The following is a 16,728-nucleotide window of genomic DNA, read 5'->3' as shown; positions in this document are numbered from 1 at the left end:
CTGCTTTATTTCACCTAACACGGAAAAAAATTTACACACCACCAAACCAGGACTATGAATTTTACTCTCTTTACATTTACATGTAAAACACAGAAGGCTATTCTTGATGTGGAGTCAGTAACTGTCCATAACCATTCTTTCAATGCCTAACCACAGCTGTTTAGGTAGATACCCGTGTATACAAGAGATCCATGAGCAAACAACCGTAGCTGCACTTTGCACAAACTTTATATTTTGCTTGAAAAAGATTACAAACGAAGAAAAAAAACCATTGTCTTACAAAAGGTAGGAAAGAGCAGAAAAGGGATAAGTCTAGAAAAGTTATCATTCTTGTTGCAAGAATGGATTTGCTATGGGTTCCATGCCATCAACAGGACAAATCAAAACCACAGCCGTTCCTCTGCACACAGCCAGACCCAGTTGCCTGGTCTCATCTGTGAGTTTGAATGGGTCATCAGGATCTGTAAAAACGAAAAAATCTCTGAGCAAACATTTTTTATTCTTAGTAATGGCCCTGAAAAACGCTCTGTATCCAAATTGCTTAGAAACAAACACAGGTTTGACAGTTGATAGCCTTTGAGAACATGTGCGAAGTAAACAAAGTTGACTTGTCACCTCAAAGATAAGCAATAAGAAATCATTGATGATCTCTATTACCTCTTAAACATTCTGTTGTATTATCCAACACCACATTCAGTAGGGCATCAAAACCTTTCAAAACACCAGTAGCTGAAGACAAAAGTTAATATACCATTAAATTGTCGGTAGCGTTCAGCAACAGAGTGTGGCTCCAAATTGACTATTTTAATAACCTGCACATGGACGAAATTACATCTGAACGCTGAAAATGCAAATAAAAACCCACTGCTTCTGAATGAAAGGAGATTATTTATTATGCACACTTATGTACTAGCAGGTTACTTTAACTAGTATATTTGACAGCCATACCACGTGTGTTGGCAAACATGAAAGTACTTAGAATTGTAAAATAAATTTCTTACCTTCTCTTCCACCTTGGAATTTTACACGAACTCTTTTATCAAGAAACTTGGACAGTTCAAATATACTTTCCTTTTTCTTTCTTTCAGTCTACAAAAATGCGATGAACGGTTATAAACAAATATCAAAACCCAATCACACTTCCGAAGAGGATCAAGAACACTTACCGCCATCTTGTTTTGCCCCGATAGGAATGATGGGATTGGGAAAAACTCCCTTTCAGACCCCCGTCAAACTTTGATGACTGGGGTGAACTCGTTACTTCATACGTCGAAGCATAAGCCTTCTTGCAAAAATATTGCCATAAAACCATAAAAAAGTAAATATCAAAAAAAAATATGTCTAATTATGAGTGATAAACAGATAAATTGTCTTCTCATGATCATGAACCGCGACACTGCCTCCTTCGGATTTTTCAAAAAATTAACCTTCAAATAGCGAAGGGAGTTTGTGACTAGCTGGGAGCAGTAAAATCAGATTAACTAAAATGGCCAAAAATAAATCCTTTTCCGTTTTTACTTTTTCTTCGATTCGTTAAGTAAATTAGATAGGAACTTCGTTTACCGACTGATCGGAATGAGTGGCACATACAGAAGGACTGGGTATGATCCAATGTGTAGACAGCTTTTTAATCTTTCAGTCCGGCATTGAAGTTTTAATTACTGTCCGACTTTTCAAGAAACGGCGTCCAAAACAAATCTATGAATGGGAACAACAAAAATATATAATTATCTTTGCGGTTTTGACAGACTGTCAAAGACAAAATTTAACGTTTATATGACTCTAAAAGGGAAACATGATTTTCGTTTTAATTTGTCACGTGTGGGAGGCAAATAAAAATCTAAGTCCCTTTACGAACCTTCCCCATGCTTCATCACTGATTTAGGCAGAACTCGCTGCTGAATTAGGCCATCTGACTAGGTTCACATGCGACAACTTTTCTGCACTTAGCAGGGTCGAATAAAAAAATGCTTAACTGTAATTAAACAAACGTTTCCGTTTTAATAAAATTGCGAATCAGTGAACCCCAAGTTAAAAATGATCGTTGATTGAAATAAATTGATTGAAAATAAAGTAAATAAAGCTGACGAGATCAAAATACATAATGGGAAAGATGCTGTTCCAATTGTTATAGGTTGCCGGAGGAAATCACCTGAATAAATAATGATGATCCTCACAATGTCCCAGTTAAATGACGCGGCAGTGGGAAAAAGTTTCTTAATTGTGAAGGAGTGACCTTGAAGGTGAGTCCGGCCACTGCAGGTCAGTAATGCTGAGAGTTTAAAGGAAATTTTTTGAATAAGGACAATGAGTGTGAACGACTTAACAAAAATAGTGCTTGGGACATGTATTGCTAAAGGAAAACATACGCAAAGCAGGGGATATCAAAACAGTACAGATCATCGACTTTGTTCTTTTGCTAAGAATCATTTATGGTATGAGAGGATTGTAGTGTGGAAGAATATTTCGAAGGAAAATTAAAAGTCACTGTAGTTGTTTTTCGCCCATCTGATCGGTTATTATTTGGTGCAGAGTCTAAATTTTCAGCAAAAGTATCGGCTGAGCCAAACTGTAAAACTGTTTCATACAGCTGGTGGGGTTGGTGTATTTTACTTGACTGAGACTAACCCTCGACTACACAACAAGTACTTTTCATCTCCACATTTTACCACAAAAGATCAAGTAAATATCAGAGTTAAGAAAAACTTGACAAGACTGAACGGCCTCGAAAAGATCGAACTTTGTCGCATATATTTTTCTTCCAGCTTTCCTCCTATACATTTTTAGCAAAAAGAGATTTATCTAAGTTACTAAAAAGAGATCCTGTATGCGCCACAAATTAGGAGTGTCAAGTAAAGCCGAAGGTAGTTTGAACTGGTGAAGCTGAAAGACTTTCCCATTCAAAGAATACCGCGTTCATAAGCAACTGTAAACAGCTCCAAAGGCTTTGTTGCTTGGGCTTGACTTGAATGTACAAGCTTAAATACCTAAGATCTTCCTATTTTAAGATCATACATCAGGTTGGCAATTTCCTGTCGGGCTTTGTCCATTTACCAGAACTGTCATCTGAGTTCATTAGTTATGGAACTTTCTTCTGTGAAAAGTCAACAGAAGGTACAAACAGTAATTTTTACGTTTATTCGGCAGATTGCGATTTGTCCCGCTCAGAAATCAGAATTCTATGACAAACATCAAAGAAGTTTACTTAACAAGACTGAAAGACTGTCTTTTGGCATCTGACTGAGTGCCTGATTGCTTCTAAAACAATAACATTTGACAAGCACCTTATCAGATACCTAAACCTTCAAAATTGATTTAAATGTTTAAATTTATTTAGTTTAACAGTATAAACCAAGAGAATATAATGTCTTGTATAATCTGAGTCATTTTTTCCAAGATCATGAAATTTTTGGCTCAGGCTGGAAAGGAATACTTCTGCTCGGACTTGGTTAATCGTAAACATCTAATTGTGCCTTATCAATGTACCAGGTGAGCCAGTAATCATTCAGTAGATTTAAGGAATTTTTACATGTAACTTTTTCTTCGATTGGCCTTTTCTTTATCAGTGAAGTGTGCCGGAGCTGAGCGGTAGATCGAAGATTCAACTGCGGTAGAAAAAATGTTTTAGTGATGTTATCAAATTAGTCAGTTCCCGCTCTAGACCATGAAATCTAATTAACTGGAAAGCTCCTTTTTGTTTTGTTTCTTAAAACGGAATTCAAAGCTGGCGAAGCGACCTGCACCGCTTGCTGGCCCAGAAGTATGTTCATCGAAGCAGGTCCCATGAACCAGGAAATCGTAACGAGTCAGTTGCGTTCGCGCGAGCCAAGTGGTACTTCATCGAGCTATTTTCCCCCGTTGTTGTTTGTTCCCCGCAAAAAGTCCCGTAGTATAGGAAAAAAAATCACGGTATCGTCACATCTTATAAGTTCCGGCGAGGGCTTAGCTTCCTCCTTCTCCGACAGAGAGGATCTTCCTCGGACGCTATTTTCATTTCTTTGATGTTTTTTTTTTTTTCAAAAATAATTGCTATTAAAAGGAGGGAGCCATACAGGGATAATGTTGTTTTGATAACAGTGATCATAATTCATACCATTTTGGAGCATTTCAAATTGCATATTTTGTTTCCCTATTAAGGTAGAGACCACTTTCATCTCATCTCTGAAGTGAGCTATGCCTACAATACTGGATTCTAGTATGCCAGAGGGCACCAGGACAGTGATCATAATGCATACCATTTTGGAGTATTTCAAGTTGCATATTTTGTTTCCTTATTAAGGTAGAGACTACTTTCATCTCATCTCTGAAGTGAGCTATGCCTACAATACTGGATTCTAGTATGCCAGAGGGCACCAGGACAGGGATCATTGTTTTGCAACTCTTTTATGGACTGTTTTTCATCATAGGAATCTTTGAGAACATTCTTGTGTTTCATGAAATCAAAAAGAACAAGGGGCGACAAAATTTGACAGCAAACAAAGTGTTAATGTTGCATCTTACTTTTGCAGATTTATTCATACTGATCACTTTCACTCCAGCTCTCTTTTACGTAGACTTCGATGTCGAGTACTCAACAATGATTGCATGTCGCGTGATTATTCCAATGATTACATTTTACCCGTTTCTCCGGGTGTCCACACAGGTTGTTATCGCCATTGAAAGAAGGCGCGCAATCGTGACCCCACTTAAAACTCGCTTTTCAAAGCGGGCTGTTGCTGTCATGCTGAGCCTATGCTGGCTGTTGTCAGCGGTACTGACTGTCCCTGTCATGTATAACGCCTCAACAGTTGGTCCACTGTCTTGTTCTGAGGATAAGAACCAAAACAAAAACTATCGAATCGCGTTCTACACATTGAGAACCGCGATTTCCTTGATGATACCACTGGTCATTATTGCTGTATGTTACATTCAAGCGGCCTTGGCTCTCAGAAAATCTAGATTCTGCGTCTTAAAAGATTTATCAGAAACAAGCACATATCAACGTGAAGCAAGCCGACAACAACATGTCCGTGTGTGCAAAGCATTCTCCATTATGGTTGCTGTATTTGCTTTTTCCACCGGTCCGTTGAATGTGATCTGTATGTGGGTAGCATTTGGCAGCGGCAAGTACAAACCTCTTGAAGATCAAGCGCTATTTTGTTTTGTTGCTAATTTTCCATTGTTATTTACAAGTTTTCTTGATCCCATTGTTTACGGAGCTTATTGCAGACGTGGTTTCTGGTTGAAAAAAGCGTGGTGCGGAATTATGCATTGGAAAAGGAACTCCTTTACTTTATCAGATAAAAAATGAGACCTTGGTGTTACTGCAGGGACTCGGAACGACCTCATATGAAACGAAATATTCAGAAGAGCAACGTTTTTCATAGCCCTGAGATTGACAAAGTGAATGATGCAAAGTGAATGATGCTAGGATTGACTCGGTGGTTTGAGAAAGAAGCAAAGTAGTTTTGCAAATAAACCTCCCAGGGTGGCAACAGCCCTTATCGCATTTAGGCCCACTGTACGAAAGCTCAGCAGATTTTGAAGTTTCGAAACGAGGCTACAGGTCACGCAGGTAAAACTTTCAAGTAAAATCGAAGCAAACGGCTACGTTTGGAGGCATTTTTATTCATTTTCTTAAGGATACAGCATGTTCTCGTCATGGTTAGACATTGTATTGCGTACGGGTGCAACAGTCTATTTAGTGAATCGGCAACTGACGAGATCCACCAGATTAGGATCGAAACCGCGGTCTTGCCAAACACGTTCAACTATCAAACTAGAGGCGAACAAAACGCACATAAAAACCTCTCAAATAAAGAACTTACAAACGACCAGATTAATTTACTGGCAAAAGGGCTTAAATTCATTCCAACACCCGCTACAAAACAAAAACAGATCAGACAACAACTATTGTGGGACTTTGATCAGTTCGCAAGGAGAGTGCGTCTGATTTACGTATTCCGAGGGGAGGACAAAAAAACCCATCCCTGCCACGTCAAATCTACATGGATACCACCAATACGAAAATCAGTAGCCCTTGAAAGCTATATAGAAGAGGTTAAAAGTGACTTTTCAGAAATAGAAATTACAAAGCCAAAAGATAATTTGCTTCCGGCCGAACGCAAGCCTTGAAAAGTGACTCTGGGTTAAACCTCAAAATGGCCGACAAAGGAACAACCGTTGAACCGTAGTCATGAACAAACGCGACAAAATTTTGCCAAGGCTTACGCTTAAAATTCAATCTTAATATGTTAGGTATTCCCGTAAATGACCTTTAAGCCCCAAAATCATGCACAGTACGCTTGGGCCATATGTGATTGATCACGTTGATAGGTAAATCGTGGTGACTTTTTTAACTGTTGGGCAGTGTCAAAACAAATGAAACGAGGCCAGATTAGTTGGGTGAAAACTTCCTAGTTACTCAGATAAGAATCAATTAGAATGCAGGAGTTATTGACATAAAGCTCGACTAATCAGTAACGTGTAAAAGCAGCAATAGTTGGTTTCAGCTGTTTAAGAAACATTTCATCAAGGAATGTTTCATTTATTACCCTGATTTGATCTTTTGTTGAATATAAAGATAAGTGACAAACATGATTCTTTTCAGAATCAGACAGTCGGGTGATATTCATCGGTATCGCCCGAGACACTCGTACGTCCACTTTCGGCAAAATTGTTTTTAAGTTTGAATGCAGCGGTGCCGAATTTTGTTACTTCTGTATATATCTTGTTGGAGGTAGAGCTAAGTGACCAAAAAAAAAACATATATATTCAAATCGAATCTTTGATTATAAAATATGGTAGAGAATAACCCATTTCTAGTCCAGTCTCATTCGCAACCGTTCTTGAGAGCGAGAGTTACGTGACATCCCTTGGGAGTTTGATCAGACACCAGCGCATCCCCCCCACCCACCACCGGCATTTAATTCCAAATTATTATTTTGGCCTCGACGTCAATGCAAGGCTAGCCCTCACACCAGAGTCAGCGACAAAAATGATTCTATTTTTATTTCTATGCACAGAAACGAACGGATAACTTTATCTCACTTTGGAGTTAGAATAGCGTTTTACCAAAAGTGAAATAAACTGTAATGATAGGGGTGCTGGCTACAAAATGGAATGCACACAGCTTACCTTACGGCTACTTTTAGTCCCCTGGAATTTACCAACGACAACTGTAAGTTAATTTTCATTTCCTCTCGTCAAGAAGGGAATAATACATTCTTCATGAAAGGGGGAATACAATGCAAGCGCTGTTGATAAAAAGCTGAATGCGCACAGTAACAGCTTTCCTTTTTCCAGATGACTACGCCAAGTCGAGGAAAGTCATCAAACATTTTCTTAGCTCTGAAAATAAAACAGTTAAACATGTACTTTCCCGGAGGAAATCAAACAGTCACTGTTCACCTCGGAAGCTCAACCAAATCGAAAATGACGAAAGTTTGATTTGCCAAAGCGTTCACGCTGAACTCACTTAGTTATCTGTTCTTGCTCAAAGTAAAATTTTTTTTTATCATTAAGAGCGATGAGTAAAAATTGTTGCCTTTCAAAGATATGCATTAGTTACGTATGGAGTCTCCAGGCTTTCTAATCTCCAGATACTAATAATACAAGTTTAAAACTAGTTAAAAACATGATGAAAAGTTTAACGAGTGAGGCAGGGAAAGATGGAAACAGGAAAAGAAATGTTCTACAGCGGGAGTTGTGGGGTTGGGGGAGCTTGGGGATGAGTGGGATGGGCACAAGTTGGATATAGGGGATAAAACAGTACTACTTAAACAGTAAAAAAATAGGAACGAAACATCAAAAGTGTAGCGTTGTTGGACAAGAGACGAGTAGGTTTAATTTAGCAATTCTTTTCTTCTGCAATAATTAATGCTTATTATGTGCGACCATGACCTGTTTCCTGCGACCTACCAACAGTCAGCAAGTTACGCTCGATAAATACATTTCGAGATAGGCCGTTATCAGTACGGAAGGAATTGCATTTCAGGCAATGTCCAGTATGGTTACAAACGACCCGCCTCCATGCTGAAAGCTCACTGCTGTCGTCGACACCTGCCCAAAATTCAATGTCAGATGTACGTTTGATAACAAATCAAATATTTTGAGCGCATAGTCATTTTTCTTTCCACGGAAGACTTTGAAAACACAATTTCAAAGGATTCCGAACTGATTCATGAAGATATGCGTTTGCAAAGTCTTTAGCAGTAATGACTGTCTTGGTTTCAAACTGTAGCTCTGTTATTCCAACCCAACCGTCCTAGGTGAACGTAAACACGAAGCATTAATAAAAAATGCTGCATCCGCACTCCTCAAGTTGTATCCTTACTTCATTCCAGTTTGAATGACGAAAAAAATGCTCCAACAGACTGACACAAGAAGCGAAAATATCACATGATAAGTGTTTCGGGCTTACAGCTGACCCACCAGCTTCAAAAAAAAGTTCAGTTCTCAGACAAGTACGTTGAATGAATTATATTTTACATGACCAACAAGGCATACAAAATAGCCAACGGGCAACGGACTGAATGTATTATAATAGCACTTCTTTAAACACCTGAGCAACAAAGACGACAGAACACCTTTTATCTCACAGAAATATAATATAATTTCCATTTTTCAAAATGGAAAGTTAAAATTCTGTTGCTGTAATTTTGTTTGTGGTTATTTAAGTCATAATTTGCTTTTACAGCTAAAATTACTGAAAAGTGGACCTCTTTAAACCGCCACAACGACCGAAAAGCTTTTTTACCAAAACCGTGAGTGTACTTCACCAGAACATCAAAAGAAAGGGACTCTAGGGGACTTTTTCAGAATTTTAGCGCGACCGATAGAGATTAAAGCATGGACTAAGAAATTAAAAGAACAAAATACTAAAACTGATGGTGCACATACCCGACATCTAATGTACAGGGCATCACGATCTCTATCATACTTCACTTCCCCTGGAATTGTTGACACAGTATCTTCAGCTGTTACTAGAAATAATAACATCATGGAAGTAATAATCAGCCTGAGGACGAGAATACTCAGAATAATCTTCGCCAACTGAATTGTTAGCGACGAGAATGAGCCTCTCAGATTCGCAGTATGTTTGATCAATGATATCATCACACTGACGTTTTAAACTTTCGATGTTGAAATTTTTTGGTTTATACAAAAATCTTCTCCTACGTTCACAACCAAGAGGAGTGGCGCTTAAAAGCCAAACCGACTTACACTGAAGACACTCCTTAGACATTTTGATTAACTTGACCTTTTTGCCTTCCCAGCTTGTCTGAACTCCAACCTAAGAGGAAAAACGAGACAAACAGATAAAAACAAACAAACAAACAAACCAAACACGTTTAGTGTGGCACTTGTCCATTGTATGATTAACCACTTCACTTGTCTTAAATATGAAGGACAAGAAAGGTAGTTTTTGTTACGCTACATGGACGATAAAGCCATGGCCGCATGCATGACGCCCGAACAGACTCACCACACTTTACCGATAGATCGAAACTAACCAGTCACGACCGACGTATATCATTTGAGTATTTCACCCACAAATGCCAAAGCACAATTTGACTGACTAATAACGTTTCACGCATCACACTTAAGACACTCCATTAACCGCCTCCTGGTTAGCTCAATGGATACAGCGCTAGACTGATGTGCGGGAGGTCGAGGGTTCGAGCCCCGACCGGACCAACACTCAAGGTCTTAAAATAATTGAGAAGAATATGCTGCCTTTCTATAACATCAAAAAAAGGTTGAGATATTCTAGTCTTCTCGGATAGGGACGAATAAATGGAGGTCCCGTCTCCTGCAGGGTTAGGAGTAGGAGACGTTAATTTCCCACGCACGAGATTACTGTGTGATGGATGTCCTCCCCTGGGGTAGGATGGGTGGGTTGTTGTATTGCGTTTCATACATGAGCCTCTGGCTCGGGCAATATGGATAACCATGCCCCACGTAAAGACATTAGACTTTGCTTACTATTACTCCATTGACAAACAACTCCTCACTGGACCTTAAAGATGACTTTCGCTCAGGTTGTCGAAATGAGAAAATAATTCTGAGAGATCAAAGCCGTGATCATTCTTGTTACTGTTTCGAATCTATTTCTCAAACATGAAACTCAAACGAAAACTGTATTCCTGATTAGGCTGCAAAAAGTTGGTCGGCAACAACAATCATTTCTTACTCTGGTAGAGAGAGCATTCCATCGCCTCCTGATATAAGACCAAGTGTGATCTGTCCAGTCAATGTAACCGTCCTCTTTAGTCAGACGATGGGCTGTAACGACGGTAACAATTATTCAAATGTTTAAAAAAGAAGGAAAGAACTTGAATTCCTACCGAAGAAGCAAGAACGGAAGAACCTTTTCTGGTCTTGCAGATCACACAGAGGATACCATACGCACTGATAATTCTTGGAATCTTTGTTAGATTTCTGTACTGTTGCCCATTCACAAAGAAGTACAAACTCTGACGAACGGCTAACGCTCGAAACGTCAGCTTTGAAACTCTTTACGGTGGCCAATTTACATTGTCAACTCAGTTGATAAACCAAATTACCTTGTTACACTCCCCCACCGACGCAGTCCTACAGTTTCGTTAGATACTTACCACCTTTATTCATCTGCAAACTTACCCCAGCTGGCTTTCATCTTTCCCCGCTGTATGGGATTTTTGCGCAAAGACTCTAAATTCTCTAGAGCATGCATCAGCTGAGGTTACAAAATCGTAATGTTAGGTCAAGAAATGTGAATTTTAACGACAATACAAGTAGTTGAAACTGAGTCAGCTGGCTAAGCGTGTAAATCACGATAACCTAATGCTACATAAATCAATGAAACCTTTGTTTATATGATAGTACCAATGGCAATCTGGAATAAAGAAAAGGGCAATAATTTAAAAACGCATAAGTTCTAGTGAAATCTATCCTGTTCCACGCTTAGATTTTAGGATGCCAAACAGAAATGGAAGGTGTAGAACACAGAGAGAATGTCTGCGTTAGCCAGCGTTCCCCTAGATTAAGATGGTGCTTATCACGTGTTCTTGAGGGAGGAGAAGTATGCCTGGGTATAGGTTTGTAAAGTGAGAGAATAAAGGGGACCTAAGCATGGTAAAGACTGGTAAGTTCTTTAATTCCAACAGGGTAATGTGACCGAAACACCCACCATTTGTGTGCCAAGTGTTGCAAGTTGATTCGAAAGGTCATCGTACATAACATCCTCTGAAATCTTTGAAACAGATGAAATCTTAACATAAGCATTTTTGTGAAGGTGTAGTATGATCGTCCGGGTGAGTGTAGTCCTGAGAAGGACTGTTGTCGGTGGCAGTGACTGACGTTTCGACAACCTGTGCGGAAGTCATCATCAGAGTCAAGGGACTACACTCAGGACTACACTCACCCGGACGATCATACTACACCTTCACATGTTACCCCCGGGTTCAAACCATTTACTGCATAAGCATTTTTAATTGAAACAACACACGAAAAAAAACAAAACAAAACAAAACTCAACTAGTAAGGTGATAAAACTCCAAACCTTAAATGTTTCTTGAAGTAAGCACTGCCCAGCATCAAATCTAAAATTCACAAGTGACAATGAAAATAATTTGGGATCACTTCCTGTGTTGAGATACATTTTCAGTGGAAAAAAGACTCCAATCAGTTTTAGCCATTGTCAACTGTGTTGAGATACATCATCAGTGAAAAAGAAAGAGTTTTTGCCACAGTTAGCCCAAATTCAACACGTTTGGATGAACTATGAACTATCACACCTCTGGGGTGGTGGGGGGGGGGGGTTAGAGAGATGACAGTATGGTCACTAAGACTTCCATTCTTGCTTCTATTTGAGCTTCTATTTGCACAAGAATGTTACTACATGTGTGTCTAATGGCTGTTCTGGTTCTCTCGTATTGAAAACCTAAGTTAAACATCTTTTATGGTCAATAGATTGACAAGTTGCAGTAAGTTGACCCCAGAAAGATTTTTCTGAGGGTTGCTTTCAGTCACTCAATATTTCTATGTTGCTGTGGTTCTGTGCAGTAATATATCACAGACGATATCAAAATGTGGTGAAAACATATTAAGTGACACATGGGGCACACTGTTTTGTTCTTGCCACATTTTGATGCTATCTGTGATCTATTACTCAACAGACTACAGCATCATACAGCCTTATTTTTTAAATTTAAATTGACCTGTCTCTGGATACTTCAACTATGGATATCCCTGTCTCCTTTGCTCCACTTAATATTGCATGTGACATTGGCGCAGCTCCTTTCCACTGCGGCAGGAGAGATGGGTGAATGTTTATAGCACCACTAAAATGAAAATTAATTACACAATAACACTATGATAACACAGGGTCACCCTTCTGTTTCTTTGCTAACACTGTATTTAGGCAGACACAATATACATCTATCATCTTGATTATCTGTACATTTCTCCAATTTTATCCATCTAGTCAAGTAAATGCCTTTCCTGTACAAACACTTTTCTCTGGTTCTGAGTGCATCCTTAGCTCTACGAGACAAAGACTAAACTGTTTGAGCTGGAGATCAATATGTGGTTCCCTTAAATCAATTTATTTTTACCACTTACTCAAAATTAGGGACTTTGGCTAAGATTTCATCAGTCAACAAGGACAAATCCCTCAGTTTCAATTCAAAGATCAGGAAGTCATTGCCTTGACTAATTATCAGACATATGTTTCATTGTCTAACCTTGGAAAATGATGTCATTACACCAAGACAAGACCTCCTCAATTTGATAATTTTCATTCTTAATTCTCAAGTTACTTTTGTCTGTTTTCTACTGTGTTAAAATTAAAAGGAGGCTTCAACGTATATTTATTTCCCAGAGTTTAAAAATTAAAAACAACTTCACACAAAAAAAGAACAAACACCAGCTTTGTTTAAAATGGATAGAAAAAATTAATACTGATAAGTACAGCAGTCCTTGATTCTCTTGGGGTTTTAATAAATGGCACTCTACCTACTCCTATTTATTATACTACTAAAATTCTTTAATGCAGTATGCTGTTTTTTTACCACGGAAACATGTCCAGAACATGGTTAGGTATTAAGTAGCCAAAGGATGCAACAACTGCAATGTCATATGGACCAGGTGGCCTGCCGTGAGACAACAATCAAAATTAGCCATATTAATAACGATAATAACATACTGATCAATCCAAAGCCAAAAGTCATTGTATTCTTACCCTTGATTGAGGTCCCAGCCTTCCTTGTGATTCCAATAATAAATAGGAATATTATGTTTGTTGCTAAATTCTCTTGTAGAATCATCTTCATTCAAAGGTTTCTGAGGCAAAAAGTTACAAAGTAAAGCAGTATTATGTTACCAAAAGGATGTAAAGACAGCAGTGACAGTAACTCTCAATAAAGAAACAACAACTTTAAGTTTAAAGTTACAAGGCATGTTTCGACATTCTCATGTCTTCTTCAATAGCAAATGAGCTTTTAACAGTTGTACATTTGAATTTATATTAAGGTACGTTACAAAGTACGTGTCAGGGCTTACATTACAAATTTAATATTAAATATGCGAAAAATGTATATAGGACGCGCTTGACTAGACCAAAAAACAAAAATAATAATTATAATTATAATAATAAAATAAAAGATCAAGGAACAACATAATTAAAAGGAAAGAGACAATTCTAGATGCTTCAATTGCTGATTAAGAATGGGTTTTTCCCACTTAATATGGAATGCCTCTTTGATCTTAATTTGGTATTTTGAAGCGGCAGAATCTAGGATTGTGAAACATTCTGTATAACAAGAGTCAAGACAAGCCCTTGATGATTGCAGGTGCTTGTAAATATGTGAAGTCTTGTCCGACAAGAGGTGCTCACAAACTCGTGTACAAATGTCAAATGAGGCGAGTGGTCTCACCAATATAACTGGCATTACAACCAGCACACGAAAATTTATAAACGACACATGAATGTAGTGAAAGATGCAGTTCGTGTGTCGTTTATAAATTTTTGGTCTTTTATTTTATTATTATTATTATTGTTATTATTATTATTATTATTATTATTATTATTATTATTATTATTATTATTATTTGGTCTAGTCAAGTGTGTGCTATTTACATTTTCCGCGTATTTAATATTCAAATTGTAACGTAAGCCCTGACATGTACTTTGCAACGTATCTTAATACAAATTCAAATGTACAACCGTTAAAAGCTCATTTGCAACTGAAGATGACATGAGAATGTTGAAACATGTCTTGTAAATTTAAACTTAAAGCTGTATTCCAGTTAATCGTTTAGAACCTCATTGCACAGCCAGCTTCTTCCCTGAGACATTTATAAAGTTTCATTTTAGAGAGTGCATTGATTTTATCTGACAGTTTCAAGCTCTTACTGTAAAATAAAAGATTGAATAGTGTAAATACAAACAGAAAAATTATAAATTTAACACAAGACCTAAATGAAATTAGGTCAACTTAAATTTTTCTAGCTACTTCACAATTATTGGTATTCTCTAAAGAGGATGATGAATAGTGGTGGATATTTACTGAGCTGCAAAGCCACAGGATAAATATCTGCCACTTTCACCAACACTGAGGTGAATGTGAAGGTGTAGTCTGATCGTCCGGGTGAGTGTAGTCCTGAGAAGGACTGTTGTCGGTGGCAGTGACTGACGTTTCGACAACCTGTGCGGAAGTCATCATCAGAGTGAATGTTAGTTGATTTCCATTACTTGATGGAAAAATTAAACTCTTGACATGCAATTTTGTCTCTTTGGCTACTTGGAGGTGAAAAGTACCTGCCATTCACTTCCAAACTAGCCAATCAGCAGACGTGAAAAGCACCATTCACCTGAGTGGTATACACTTAATAGATAGACTCCTGAATGGCTGCATTTTTAAATTTCCTGGAAATTAGAAAACCTATATTCTTGACAGACATTTACAGTAGACACCAAGCTGTAGTAAAAAAGTAACAGTCAATTAAATATTTGAGGGTTTGTCCCAAAAAGTACTGTAATCCTTTGAAGGACTACCTGTATCCTCTCCAAGAAGATAAGAATATCCAAAGCAAAAACAATCAAGTATTGATATTAATTGTTTCCCTTGATATTTATCATTTCCCTCTAATTAATATCAGTATGTCATACTATATGACACATTTGGGTAATTTTTAACAGACTGAGTCCTGTAATTATGACATACCTTCATCACTTTGCGTCTGTCTGGTGGACACACAACATCAATCCATTTTACAACTGAGCCTGAACTTCTAATTTCAAAACAAAATTTAAAAAGATATATGTATAAAATACTCAAAAAGTAAAAACCACACATTTTCAACACTAGATGGTCATACAGGCACCGTGGCTCACTTTTTAAAGCTAAGCAAACTTTATGGACAAATATGTATAATGTATTGTATGAATGTATAATTCACACTGCCATATTTCCTTGTATAATTTGAATTCTAAATATGTCTAACAATTATTGACAATTTTTTCATTAAACAAAAAAAAATAGAAATTAATTAATGGATTGAAATCACTTTAAGTACAACATAATCTTAGCCAGTGTATGAAAAAGAACTCTAAACATCACTGCTGCAGTTTAGGTTTTCTCAATGTAACCTCACATGAAAACTATATCCAATAGGAATTCCTCAGGACTCCAAAATTTAGTAATATACACACTCAGTGATCTTGGCTTTTCAAGCAATCTGGTTGGTTTGCTATCTTGGGATAATCAACAATGTACACCTCTGAGCGAGTGGATAATGTGAAAAACAAAATAGTGGGCGTAAACTTGCCTTTCGCTAGAGTTTCAGAAGCAGAAATTGCCTTAAAATGGCTTCCTTTTAATTTTGTCGTGATCACTTCGTGTGTATACAGTAAAACAATTATTTTTTTCAATCTCGGTGAATAGTGGCTTTCGGGAATATTTTAACTTGCCGCTTCACGGCTCTGTAAATATTTAGCCATTTTTCAAAGAATAATTGTTAAATGTATAGGTAATTGCATGGGGCTGAGTTAAATTAAGGATTAATATCACATGTGGTTTCAAAAGTTGCAGTTAGTGCCCAGATCACAAGGAAGGCAATTTCTGCAACTTCTGAAACACACAAGATTGGCATCCTTAATTTCACTCAGCTCCATGTGATTAATTGTTTGTTTATAATATAAAGGGCAAGATTTTTGTTTACATGAACGTCAAAAGAACCCAAGTGACCTAAGAAACAAACAAATTCGAGTAATTTGTCTAGGACAACTACCAAACTTGATGAAAAATGCCCTCCATCAGCCAATCAGCTGTTAGTAATCTTGCCCTCTTTATTAAAAAAGCCGAAGACATGCAATTGAATTCAAATGACTACTTAGAAAGCTGCACCAAGACAGTGTACCGTGTGAGGCACTGTTGCGGTCTTTTCTATCGCTTTTCCGCGTCCAAAAACGCACTTACATATGTTACAACTTGCCCATCACCAAAAAAGTGTGCATTTTTGCACGTATGACAAACAGTTCTCACGAACCTCTGATTTTCATGCAAAGCCTTCAGTGGATGGACAGCGAATCGATCTGTTCCAAAAAATAATATTTTCCAGGGAGGTCTGCAGGATCCATGTGTAGTTGACAAGGCCTTCAAGAAATTTCTCATGTTTGTTTGCTTTCAGTACGCCATGGTTTTCAAGCAATCGGAAACCATCGCTCATGTCGAACTTTCACGACTGTTCAGCCGACAAATTATT

The 16,728-nt window shown here is 37.8% G+C and overlaps 3 protein-coding genes across 7 annotated transcripts; 1 reads left to right on the top strand and 2 right to left on the bottom strand.

Annotated features, from left to right (window-relative positions):
- Positions 1–46: 46 nt before the first annotated feature.
- LOC111334328 (U6 snRNA-associated Sm-like protein LSm7) lies at positions 47–1,209 on the bottom strand. The gene is made up of 4 exons (XM_022940029.2): positions 1,167–1,209; positions 1,002–1,089; positions 658–729; positions 47–461 (listed from the first exon to the last, which is right to left on the bottom strand). Exons 1-4 carry the CDS (start codon positions 1,170–1,172, stop codon positions 325–327), a joined length of 303 nt encoding a protein of 100 aa, XP_022795764.2. The 5' UTR covers positions 1,173–1,209; the 3' UTR covers positions 47–324.
- Positions 1,210–2,205: 996 nt separating this feature from the next.
- Positions 2,206–5,813, top strand: LOC111334327 (dopamine receptor D2.L-like). Of its 4 annotated transcripts, none has more exons than XM_088746950.1 (3): positions 2,206–2,243; positions 3,398–3,489; positions 4,138–5,813. In XM_088746950.1, the coding sequence occupies exon 3, from the start codon at positions 4,316–4,318 to the stop codon at positions 5,288–5,290; it is 975 nt and encodes a 324-aa protein (XP_088603076.1). In that variant the 5' UTR covers positions 2,206–2,243; positions 3,398–3,489; positions 4,138–4,315; the 3' UTR covers positions 5,291–5,813. The 4 variants fall into 4 exon arrangements, with proteins under 4 accessions (XP_088603076.1, XP_022795763.2, XP_088603077.1 ...); XM_088746951.1 differs by lacking the exon at positions 2,206–2,243 and adding an exon at positions 2,247–2,262; XM_022940028.2 differs by lacking the exon at positions 2,206–2,243 and adding an exon at positions 2,246–2,262 and having other exon boundaries at positions 3,398–5,813.
- Positions 5,814–7,799: 1,986 nt separating this feature from the next.
- On the bottom strand, positions 7,800–16,728 carry LOC111334330 (methionyl-tRNA formyltransferase, mitochondrial). 2 transcript variants are annotated; one of them, XM_022940030.2, is made up of 12 exons: positions 16,513–16,725; positions 15,189–15,255; positions 13,205–13,305; positions 13,035–13,115; positions 12,183–12,305; positions 11,525–11,564; positions 11,153–11,215; positions 10,624–10,699; positions 10,175–10,266; positions 9,205–9,274; positions 8,881–8,963; positions 7,800–8,245 (listed from the first exon to the last, which is right to left on the bottom strand). In XM_022940030.2, exons 1-12 carry the CDS (start codon positions 16,635–16,637, stop codon positions 8,102–8,104), a joined length of 1,065 nt encoding a protein of 354 aa, XP_022795765.2. In that variant the 5' UTR covers positions 16,638–16,725; the 3' UTR covers positions 7,800–8,101. The 2 variants fall into 2 exon arrangements, with proteins under 2 accessions (XP_022795765.2, XP_088603069.1); XM_088746943.1 differs by having other exon boundaries at positions 8,214–8,354; positions 16,513–16,728.

The sequence above is a fragment of the Stylophora pistillata genome, chromosome 1, assembly GCF_964205215.1.
Source record: "Stylophora pistillata chromosome 1, jaStyPist1.2, whole genome shotgun sequence".
Taxonomy (NCBI): domain Eukaryota; kingdom Metazoa; phylum Cnidaria; class Anthozoa; order Scleractinia; family Pocilloporidae; genus Stylophora; species Stylophora pistillata.
Note: the sequence above shows the minus strand (reverse complement) of the source record. Positions and strands in the feature narration are given on the sequence as shown.